This window comes from Linepithema humile, chromosome 7 (genome assembly GCF_040581485.1).
Source record: "Linepithema humile isolate Giens D197 chromosome 7, Lhum_UNIL_v1.0, whole genome shotgun sequence".
Lineage (NCBI taxonomy): Eukaryota > Metazoa > Arthropoda > Insecta > Hymenoptera > Formicidae > Linepithema > Linepithema humile.
Genome location: NC_090134.1, coordinates 22020987 through 22032758, shown reverse-complemented (window position 1 = coordinate 22032758; position 11772 = coordinate 22020987). Strand labels below are relative to the sequence as shown.

The following is an 11772-nucleotide window of genomic DNA, read 5'->3' as shown; positions in this document are numbered from 1 at the left end:
ACTGAAATACACTCCCGAAATTATTTGGCAAGACGATCCAACTGTCGCAGTTTTGCTCGAGCAAATATTAAATCACTGTTGTGAATCTGTGCATCAAGCCAGGTTTTAGATAGAAACACGCTCGAGAGATTGCAGCGGTTCATTTGAAATGTTTCAGTTTTTACACGAACCCTCATTCTGTTCTCCATCACACACTCATATGTTTAACACGACTCCTATCCAGTTTGCACATTTAACGCGCACTTTCTCGCCGAACTAATGTGATTGCTGTGATTTTAGTTGAATCAATTGTCTATTCTTTAGTACTTAATTTATAAATATTGAACTTTAGCAAATAAATTACGGTGTAGAATAGAATAGACTTGGGTTGATATTCATAGTCGTAAATAATATTCAATTTTTGATTGACCGCGTAATTGATCACAGATTCGCATTCATAGATTATTATTCAGTTATTTGAATGAATTTATCATCAAAATATCTGTTTTATAAAATTTTGTTTCAAAAATTTATCATTATTTAGAATTCATAAACTGTCAATAAATTTTGATTCCTTAATAAGAATTTATAGTCGATTTATATTATAGTCGACATATATTATCGGATGATTTATTTTTTAGTATAGCTAGTAAACTTTTATGTCTTTACAAGAAATTCATCTTTTAAATAAGTAGCAATTTAATTTATGATTCACAAATTTGAAATAACAAATAATTAAACGTTTTATAAATTAAAAATTATTGGAAATTTGGAAATCCAAATTTCTGTAAGAATTAAGTACAGCTTGACAAATAATTAGAATTTTATAAGACTATAATTATTTGTCAAATAATGATTGACTATGAATTCCAGCTTTAATGCATTTTAAAAAATTATATAAAATGGTCTATATTGAAATCTGCTGAAAATTACTTTAATAACAGGAACAAAAATTGGCTTTAAAATTCTTTTTTCATAGATATTTTGATAGGACATTCTGTTAATTACACTCATTCATAGAACGTAGTGTAATATTGATCGTATCGCGAATGTAGTCACGAATCGTTTGTCTTTATTCAAAGGATGACGAATTATTTCACATATATGGAATTCATTTGCGTTACGCAATGATCAGAAAATTAATGACTTTTACACAAATAATCATTTCCGGCGATCTATAGAGCCATAATTTTCACGATACACATTTTGTGTGAGAGAAAGGAAAGACAAATAGGTAGCATAAATCATGTTGACACAAAATAACGTAGCGTATTGGAAAATAGATGTTAGTCCGGAAAATAGATGCTATCCGGTTCGTTTGCGTTTCCGTAGAGCGAGCCTATTCGCGCGGGTCCTAGCGTATTTTTTAGTACAATGCTCAGTTTTCGAGGACATCGAGCGTCTCGGCTCGATACTCGATCGAGCGTAACGAAGGTAGGCGTTTTGATCATGATCGAATATGTCAGTGCTCGTCGCCGATCTAACATCGCGCCTCGCGATTTCCCCCTCTAGACGACTTGCGGACGAAGACGACGAGCTGTCGGAGGTGCAACCGGATGCGGTTCCGCCGGAAGTGCGCGAGTGGTTGGCGTCGACTTTTACCAGGCAGCTCGCCACCACCAGGCGGAAGGCCGACGAGAAGCCAAAATTCCGCTCGGTCGCGCACGCCATCCGAGCGGGCATATTCGTCGATCGGATCTACAGGAGGGTCACGAATACCGCCCTCATGCAATTTCCGCCGGAAGTCGTGAAAGTGCTTAAGGTAAACCAGCTAGAGAATATTCGCATTGTAGGCAGTAGAAATCGGAAAGAAATGGGGTGCGAATAATTTTTAAATAATGAAATCAGTGTATCGCAAAAGAGCTTCAGAATGATATATTAAATATTTTTGGGTCCATTTAATTAATCAATTCAAAAGCTGGTTTCAAAACAAAATGTAAAACTTATTGATACTTGATGTGCATCTTGAGAAAGTTAAACTGCTTCTTCGTTATTGACCAGAAATTATGAGTGGTTTGATTAATGAAGGAAAAACCAACTCCGCGTTAGCTGGAGATATCGCTCAAATTATTATAATGAAAATTGAGACATTGAATGTTCTCGGAACTTTATATTTAAGTTGCTCTCTTTGCATTGTTCAAGACTTTAGACGACTGGTCGTTCGACTTGTTTTCCTTGAACGAGGCCGCTTTGGGCACGCCGGTGAAATACCTAGGCTATGATCTCCTGAATCGATACGGTATGATTCACAAGTTTAAAGTACCTCCCGCAGTTTTGGAGTGCTTCCTCGGAAGAGTCGAGGAAGGTTATTGCAGGCATCGAAATCCATACCATAACAACCTTCACGCTGCCGATGTTGCGCAAACGATGCATTACATCCTGTGTCAAACAGGCTTGATGGTGAGTATGTTTGAAGAAGCTACTGTACTCATACATTTATTATTTTTATATTTTTCTTGAATCATACTATGAAATGCAAAAAGTGATATTAAATTTGTGTCTTAATTTTTTATAGAAAATTAATGATTAATCGATTTTACAGATCAATAATTCCTTTTCGAAATCTTCTTTCAAGTTTCTTATTTCAACAATTAATTTTAATTTAATTGCAGGTACATGTATTATATATTAGCGTATGTAAATGTGCAATTTAGCTTTTTTACATTATTATAGTATAAATTTATATCACGGAAATAATGTTGGCAACATCTCTTAGTATAAAAGAACAGAAATCACGGAGTTTGGTATAAATAATAGAATGAAGATCTCTATTGGTTCATTAAGGATCAAGTCGTTGATTAGTTTGGCAAAAAGAAAAGTTTCTTTCTACTCGATTTGATCCTTTTCATCGCTCCCTCGGCGATTTTTTGTTCGACAAACTGGCTTCAAACTGATGTTACTCATTCCAGAATTGGCTGACCGATCTCGAGATTTTCGCCACTCTTGTGGCAGCGCTTATTCACGATTACGAGCACACTGGGACCACAAACAATTTCCACGTAATGTCCGGTAGCGATACAGCGCTCCTATACAATGATCGAGCCGTATTGGAAAATCATCACATTTCGGCCAGTTTCCGGTATGTGCAAATTCTAAGAATGAAAACACGAGCGATTAGTATCGAGCTTTGGCATTGAATTGGTTCTCTTGAACAATTTGCGATTTATCTTAATTTTACATAATCACAAATTTAGAATATTATAATACATATTTGTTACAAGTACGTGTAAAAAAGTTAAGTAATTTTTTAATTTTTTATATAATAACTAATCTTTTTTTAAAGCTTTTTTATTGAAATAATATTTTATCCTTTTTAGTAAAAAACAAATACTATAAAATCTATATTTCTTTTTGTAGAAATAGCATTAATGCTCTATTCGCATAACAGTGTTTTTCAATACAATTGTATATTATAGGATACTCAGAGAAGATGATTGCAACATATTGCAAAACTTATCGAGGGAAGAATTTCGAGAATTCCGATCGCTTGTGATTGACATGGTTCTTGCTACCGACATGAGTTTTCACTTTCAACAGTTAAAGAACATGAAGAATCTGCTAACTCTGGCGGAGCCAAGTGTGGACAAGAGTAAAGCCGTCAGTTTGGTTCTTCACTGTTGCGACATTTCACATCCCGCTAAAAGATGGGATCTCCATCACAAGTAAGAATTTTTATGGAGAATGTTAATAACTCCTTTGTTTTCTTTTCCAAAAAATTATGATAGAAAAGAATGTTTTTTTTTTGGAAAAATTGCAATAAAGATTTTTTCTCGTCTCTGTTGATGTATAATTTAATAAACAGAAAAAACACAATCTTTATGTTACACTGATAAATTCGTAATTTTCAATACGTAGATGGACGATGCAACTTCTCGAAGAGTTCTTCAGACAAGGCGACAAAGAAAGAGAACTCGGATTGCCATTTTCTCCCTTATGCGATCGCAATAATACATTGGTAGCTGAATCTCAAATAGGATTCATAGAGTTCATTGTCGAGCCTAGCATGCAAGTATGCAGCGACATGCTGGAAACCGTTCTCGCGCCACTCAATGTCAAGGATACCGCGCCGGAGGAGCCCAGCAACGGTTAGATTATTTTTAACACACATTGCTTTTAATTGATTATGCTATTTTTAATTGTTGTGCCTTAAAAAAAATTTTTATATGTGAATAAATTTAAAATTAATTATATTAGTCTAAAGATTAGTCTAAAGATCGATTTAACTAATTACTTAATAATGTATTGCAGGTTCGGGAGGGGAAAATAGAAGGTTTAAAATTGGCAAACCTTGGATTGCGTGTCTCGCGGAGAATAAGAAGATCTGGAAGGAGCAGGCGGTTCGAGGTACAATTATCACACAATTCGGGTATGAGGTTTGCGGATTACGATAAATCAATGTTTCTGTCTGTAGATGCCGAAGCCAAAGCACAAAAAGAGGAAGAGCAGAAAGCTAGCGGTAATCACGAGGATGGCGGAGGTGTGCAAGCTCCAGCCGAAGAATGAAAAATACAACGAGCGATTGTATTTTTCAAGAGTATCTGTAGTTTTAGGCTACGGAAAAGCTCGTGATTGCATTGAAATGGCATCTATCAGAAATTCACAGACTCTTTATTACGCTTACGAGAGAGAATGAGAGCCAAGCATCATTCGGTAGTACAAATAGAAGTATATATGTCGTACATATATTAGATGAATGGAGATCCGTAACATATAGTAAGGAGGATTAATTTGTTTAGATTAACACCAAAGGCCCGAATCACATACTTGTTCTGCTACTCACGTAGAATATTCGTAAAAATATCTTAACTAATTATTTTCTACAGCTCAATATGTAATATCACTTGATGATCTCATTAATTACAGCTCTTCACGACTTAATCACCGCCGATGTTATAATGGTTGGACATTTTTTTCAGGTTAGAAACTTTTTTATTTATTTTTTTGTTTAAGATTTTACGTTTGCGTAACTTGTTAATATCAATGGAAAGTTTAACGGGATTCTAAATCAAAAGAGTCATTTTAAACCGTATTTCGTCTGTTTTAACGCGACGTGAAAAGATATTATTTAATCTACTGTTTGAGATTTTCCGATTCATTTCTTGACACGAAAGGAATAATTAAATCGTGTTTTCCAAAGAGAAAAATTTATTTCAGTTATTTTATTTAGACAGGAAATAATCTTTTTTTTTGCAATTTAATTAGAAAAGTTTTAGCGACGCTAAATGTAACACACAATGTAACACACATTTGAATCTTTTAAAGAATCTACGTTTGTTGCGTTCGTAATAGCTAAATCTTCTTAGAAAAACGAATCTACATATTTCTAAATCAATTATAATTATCAACGGTGATTATAGGATGTTCGTACTTATCGGATAAGAATCTCAGAAAATTTACGCAGCTATTTTCTTTATCGTTTGCCGACAGGCATTGCACAAGATGAATATTGCACAAGGATTTTGCGTTTTTAACAATCTCTTTGGTTCATTTTTAATACAGAAACGAAAAGAAAGAGTCTTCGCGAATAACTGCGGCTTGATGCTTTTCCGACACGGGTTTTGCAAACGCAGCGTGCAAAATGTTACGCTAGCCATTTACAACGGGCCGGCACGGAGTCGGGAACATGGATGTCTCTTGTTCGAGTTTATTAATTAGCCGCTGCAAAGAAAATCCGCGGAAAGCGAAGCATCGTTGTACATACTGTTCGTTAGATGTGTATCCATATACACGTACTGGTGCAGCTTTAATGTATGTGTACGTAATGTATAAAAAAAAAAGCAAATAACAAGATACGGCTAGTGTTGAATCGTACGCTATTCCGTGTATATGTACATATATTTATATATATATGTATATGAATAGAGAAAGAAAAAGAGAACGTTATTTTGTTGGACTCCTCGCAATATTGCGATAATAAAATGCGCGCGCGTAGCGACGCACACGTCCGTACTTAAGCTTGTAATTAAACATATCCGTGAACGAGTGCGCGTCGCGACACGCATAAATTCATGACATGATGAGTAACGATTGACATTGTGTCAATGCGTCGTATCGTTCCATGTCATACGCGTAAGAGAATCGAAGTCTTTCGGTGTCGTCAAAAATTTTGAAGTTTGTTCTGCCTCTTTTACTTTTTATCGCACACGGAAATTACTGCCGTTACTGTAGATTTCTTATTCCATGATTTATAGACGTATGCATATTTTCGGCACATTCTTGTGCATATTAGTTAGGTTGTGTAAGAAAACGAAGCGTACTTGAGAGGTGATTTTTTTAATTAGATAAAAAAAGTTTCGAGAGATCTTATTTATTTATTAGATTTAAAAGTTTTGTCTTGTTCATTAGATTTATAACAAATGATAAATGAAAGTACTGACGAAACCGACTTCGATTTTACGTACGTGGCAATAACTTGAGGTAAGGCTCTATGGAGAAATCGCTATAAATATTGCGTATATTATAGAACACAGAATTAGCAAATTTTTCGAATGAAACGTTTTATCGTCACAGAGATATTATATACATATATCGATATAGAAGATGTATAGGATAATCTCACAAGTTTTGAGATTGAACATATCCGTCCTGTATTTATTTAATTCCCCTCATTTTCAGTTCACATTGCTGTTGATCGCGCAACAAATATTTCAGAATACTGAATACAATGAATAACTATCGCTTATCTGCTTCTTACTGTCCTTTTGCGATTCTAGCGTGATCTAATTGAACTAAATCAAAAACTTACATATAGAAGGCTCAGAGAGAAGCCTGAAATCCAAAAGGTTAGCTGCTACGCTCAATTAAAGCTTATTTTTATTTAATTTCTAGTGAAAGTTTTTCAATCGTTATACAATTATTAGTTGTATAAGTCAGAATGTTTCATCTTATCACTTTTATTTTATTTTGTTTGTTGCAGAGGTGCGAATGTTGTGTATTATTGGCGGTATAAGGTGTCATAAAATTAGCTTAATTCTTTTGTAAGTATCAAATGTTAGTTACTGGCTACACGCCGGTTGCGTAAAATTGTAATTTTTCTTCCTGCAGCGGACGAGGGGCCAAAACGCGTGATAGAATTAAAATATATTAAAATCACACGGTTGTATTAAGAAAATTGTCGAATCAGAATCACGTGAATAAAATCCGCGGGTTTTAGTCTAAAGTTCGCACTTGGATTGTTGACGTCGTTCTCAATGAATAAACGGCAAAGTGTGCTTTTCGGCTTCAAGCTTGGAAAACAAAGGCTAACTGTAACTCTGTTATGCGTTAGACGCAGTTATTCGCATTACGAGTTTATTCACGTGACTCGGTCATTTTATCATCTAGAGTTCTCCTTAAATTAATACTGGCCTTTCCTTATACGATATACGCGTAATGCGAGACCATGATGCAAATCTAACAATAGAAAAGAGAAAGAATAAAGCGGCGCCGGCATCTACAGAGCGTGTATGCATTATTACGCTTTATACACAAACTACCTTTCAATGGTTGGTATAAGTAAGCGATTAATTAAACAGACAATTCGACGAGTCGAGCGAGAACGCCGCGATCGTTCGAGATGACAAAGAAATTTTAACAATACTCGACCAATACTATTAATTCTTAAGCTAAAGGTACACAAAATGAATTCTTCTTCCTGTCTTAAGTCTCCCTTTACTTCTCTCGAATCAATACGTCCGATATATTATTCGTAATCTCGTTAATCTCGATTATTGTAAATCTTGGCGGACGAAGACGCGAGTCCGTGCCATGCCATTGACGTTGATCGTTTCTAAATGTGTCACAAATCGCAATGATTGTACATTCTCTAATTTCATTTTCCAGCACAATTTAATACAAGAATGTGTACATAACCGGCAATTCCAGCACCATGTCCGTTCGATGTGATGTAATGAAATTGTAAACGTAACGAGAGATATATTAATATATTACACAGAGACACATTGTGTGTGTGATTAGCATTGTACTCTGCGTAAATCTACAGAGAAATAAATATACTCGATTACTTAAACGCTACCGATTTCATTTTCAGAGCAAGGTATGCAAAAATTTCATTATTATTCATTTATTAAGTTATCGGTAATTTAAGTTATTTTTTTACAGAAGAGCAGATCAACGTAATCCTACATCATTTTTAATAAGCGATTTATAATTATTTTCGATTTTGTTTTCAGATTATATAGTTAATGTTATTTACATATAAATTTACAACCGTTACAGCTTAAAAGAAAGTAAGGACTGCTGAGAAATACAATTAATAATTTTTCTAATTTTTTATAATAAAAATAGTTATCCCAGTTTTGGAAAAATTATAAATATGAAAATTTTAGTTTAAAGTTTCTATTTTTCTCTATTTATTTTTTGTTTTGATGTATCTTATCTTAATACATTTTGTTGTTTCGTTGTTCTACTTTTTTGTTTCGTCAAGCTTTTGCAACTGCTTAGACCTAGCTGCGACAAAATCGTTTATGTTCCAATCATTTGGCGCCATTGTGATTTCCCATATCTGCAACAGATAAAATACAATTGTGTAATTAGAATGAAATTAATGTTTAATTTAAACTAAAATTAATTTTTACAATTTATTACTGTAATACAACATATTGAAGTTATTTGAGTAGCACATTTGTATCATCATATTATACTTCGTATTTCACAAAAAATGGAAATCACTTTTTCGACGTTCAAAATTGAGCTAATTTTTAAATCGTTGAAACTCGGCGAAAAATCATTTGCACACCAAAAATTATTTGCACACCAAAAATTGAAAAAACTTTGATGAAATCTTCAAGTTTGTATTTTTATGTGCTTTTAATTTTTTTAAAAATATTTTATTTTTATGAACTCGAAAGAATAAATTCTTTTGTTTTTAAAATTCCGTACATTCAACACTGCAATGCAATAAAAATATTATTCTTACGGAATTTATAACAAGTGTCAAAAACTATAACATTTTACCGACAAAACACGTTTTTTTACATTTTACTACGATTTTTTTTAGTCAAGTTACACGACTTTGAAGCTAAATTTGTATTTTTACTACGTAATGCTGCTGCCGATGGTAAACGTTACTTTTCCCAAAATGTAGGGTTGGTTTTAAAGTCGTATAATTCCGACAAAAAATCGTAGCAAAATTAAAAAAAAAAAAAAACCGCATAGTGTAGGTAAAATGTTGTAGTTTTTGACATTTGTCACAAGTTTTGCGATAAAAATTGTTTTATCAGGCTACAGGGTATTGAAATATGTATTGTTTTTTCAAATTTATTTAGAAGTGTTAAAATAAAGAATTTGTTTAAAAACGTCCTATTGAACGTAAAAGTACATGTTTCATATACTTTTTAATTTTTTGTCTACGATGATTTTTGCCAAATTACAGCGTTTTGAAAATTGATCAATTTTAAGCGCTCGACACGGCAGAGCAGTGCGACCGACTGCCTGAGTGCGTGCCATTAATACGGCAGTGTGTGTTTAATTTAATAACGCAACATGCATATGTTAATTATTATTTATTCAAGATAATTATTATTTTGCTCAAATTTAATTTAAAAAAATTTTTTTTTTTACAGATTTACGGTGTAGAAATAAGAAAGAATACGGAATAAAGAAAATATAAATTATTATATTATTCTGTAATAATCATACCTGCACGCGAGGCGGCACCTGTAGGGAGTAGATCACTGCATCTGCAATATCCTTATCATGTAGCATAGGTAAGTGTTTTTTAGCGTCGGGGAAGACTTCGAATGCCATATCTGTTTTTACGGCGCCAGGGCTGATGCTCTGTTGTTGTAAAATTATTATTTATTTACAGAATATATCTGTTATTTTATCATTATTATTGCAAACTTCTGATTATTTCTTATGATACTGAAGAAAGAGATATATTAAATATTATCAAACTAAGTTATTTATTGACATACATATTTATTTACTAGCTTTGATTAATATTGCATATGTCTGAAGAACTTTTAACATCAATTTTAACATAAAAATCTGCATACCGTGACTATTACATCGACTTGAGCGGCCCTTACTTCGTTGCGCAGAGTTTCAGTCATGCCAGTGATAGCATATTTACTAGCACAATACACACTCATTGGCATAACCATGTTGCTTGCATAATGTCCTGCTATACTGTAAATAAAATAAAAATAAATTAACAGTGTCAAAAAAAGAGTCAAAAAAGTAAAAAGAGTAAAGGTAAAATGGTTGAAAACCGCATCTTAAATCATGAATATACATATATAGACAAATATATAAACATGAATTTTAATGAAACAAAATACGATGAAAGTTGGAATGCACGTCTTTTGATACTCTCGAAAAATCGTCGAAATTGTAAGAATGTATATGTTGGCAAGAATAATTTTGTAAAAAGAATATATAACGTTAGGATTTCGGTAAGAATTAACAACTGAAAGCAAATGTTATTTGACAGCGCATACCAGCTGCGATTTAGCTTTTCATTACGCACTACTGCTAGGTAGCATAGATCGCACATTTAATGTTTTACCGCTTTTTGTCGAATCAATATTCAGAAATTGTTTGTTTTACACAAAATTATTAATTAATCGAATTATCAAAAGATTTTTTTGCGTTGTACGAATATTTCTTATAATTATTTTAATTAATATATGTTACTAATTGATTTATTCTCCAGTTAACGTCTATTTCGCATTTAATACACTTAATAATAAAGTATAGAATAATTTATTCTGTACCTGTTAATATTAATGATGTGACCTGACGTTTTTCGTTTTTTGACGGATTGCACCAACTGTCGCGAACAAATTGCCGTTGCGATTACATTCACATCCAGAATTTTGTGATATTCATCCGTCGATCCCTCTTTTAACAAAGATTTGCGAATAACATCAAATGTGTGAAACCAACTTAAAATATTCCTATTATAAAAATATTTAAAAAAGCACACTAATTTTACGGATAATTAAAATTTTGTTGCTTCTGAAAAATATCCAACTCGGTTTTAAGGTAACAAGTACTTTTTCGCAATAGAAGCATAATTCGAACAGAATCGAAACATTTTAGTAGTAATAATTTTTGATATCTTCAAAAAATTTGGCCATCTTGAGGCCATCTTTGATAAATAGAATTATCAAAGTAATTTATTTTAAAAAGTTAAACACCAATTATGTATTTTGCTGATAAAAAAATGGAGATATTTATTTTATCTTTTGAACCGCTCATATCGTTCTTTTTTTTATCTTTGTTTTATTTTCAAAACTTTAATTTATCAATAATCTATTAATGGCAAATAAAACTTCTAATTACGTTATTAATAATAAATTAATATATAAATTTGATAAAGTTTACTATTATACGAAAAAGTATTTATAGTTAAATCGCGTTTTCGTAAAAGAAGGAAAAAAGAAAAAAAAGGAGAAAATATCATAATTTACCTATAATTGTTTTAGACGAAATCACACCGGCGTTATTAATGAGTACATCAACACCGCCCAATTCTTTCTCCGCCCATTGGAATACATTAAGAATATCTTTTTCCTGTCGGACATCACATTGCATTGGATATACTTCCGCTTTAAATTCGCGTTTAAGAGACGCTGCCAATTGTTGTAAATTTTCCAATCTTCTCGCGACGGCGATCACTTTCATACCATTTTCAGCGAGAGCACTGGTTACTTTTGCGCCAATTCCTACACTCGCTCCCGTAACTAACGCAACTTTTCCTGCCCAACGTTCCATCGCGATAATAATTTTATGTCGGTCTGCTGATCTGTTGAGTCGCTGCAGTCCTTTTATAGTTTTACCCTCACC

The 11772-nt window shown here is 33.0% G+C and overlaps 2 protein-coding genes across 16 annotated transcripts in view; one reads left to right on the top strand and one right to left on the bottom strand.

The window, feature by feature from the left end:
• Positions 1-7987, top strand: part of LOC105673530 (dual specificity calcium/calmodulin-dependent 3',5'-cyclic nucleotide phosphodiesterase 1-like) — a 99905-nt gene extending 91918 nt beyond the window's left edge. For all 15 annotated transcript variants that reach the window (XM_012369228.2, XM_012369233.2, XM_012369238.2 and 12 more), the window contains 7 exons: positions 1492-1741; positions 2122-2379; positions 2889-3058; positions 3396-3641; positions 3835-4064; positions 4228-4323; positions 4391-7987. In XM_012369228.2, coding sequence (XP_012224651.2) covers positions 1492-1741; positions 2122-2379; positions 2889-3058; positions 3396-3641; positions 3835-4064; positions 4228-4323; positions 4391-4482 — 1342 coding nt within the window. In that variant the 3' untranslated portion in view covers positions 4483-7987. The remainder of the gene's footprint in view (positions 1-1491; positions 1742-2121; positions 2380-2888; positions 3059-3395; positions 3642-3834; positions 4065-4227; positions 4324-4390) is intronic.
• Positions 7988-8300: 313 nt separating this feature from the next.
• On the bottom strand, positions 8301-11744 carry LOC105673537 (farnesol dehydrogenase). The gene is made up of 5 exons (XM_012369255.2): positions 11397-11744; positions 10698-10824; positions 9978-10110; positions 9619-9756; positions 8301-8482 (listed from the first exon to the last, which is right to left on the bottom strand). Exons 1-5 carry the CDS (start codon positions 11698-11700, stop codon positions 8384-8386), a joined length of 801 nt encoding a protein of 266 aa, XP_012224678.2. The 5' UTR covers positions 11701-11744; the 3' UTR covers positions 8301-8383.
• Positions 11745-11772: the final 28 nt, after the last annotated feature.

Excerpts from the sequence above, each read along its gene's own strand:
- LOC105673537 (XM_012369255.2), bottom strand. The coding sequence starts at position 11,700 with ATGGAACGTTGGGCAGGAAAAGTTGCGTTAGTTACGGGAGCGAGTGTA. Across the intron at positions 10,111-10,697 it reads CACATCATTAATATTAACAG|TATAGCAGGACATTATGCAA; the intron begins GTACAGAATAAA and ends TTTTATTTACAG. Across the intron at positions 9,757-9,977 it reads AAGTCGATGTAATAGTCACG|AGCATCAGCCCTGGCGCCGT; the intron begins GTATGCAGATTT and ends TTACAACAACAG.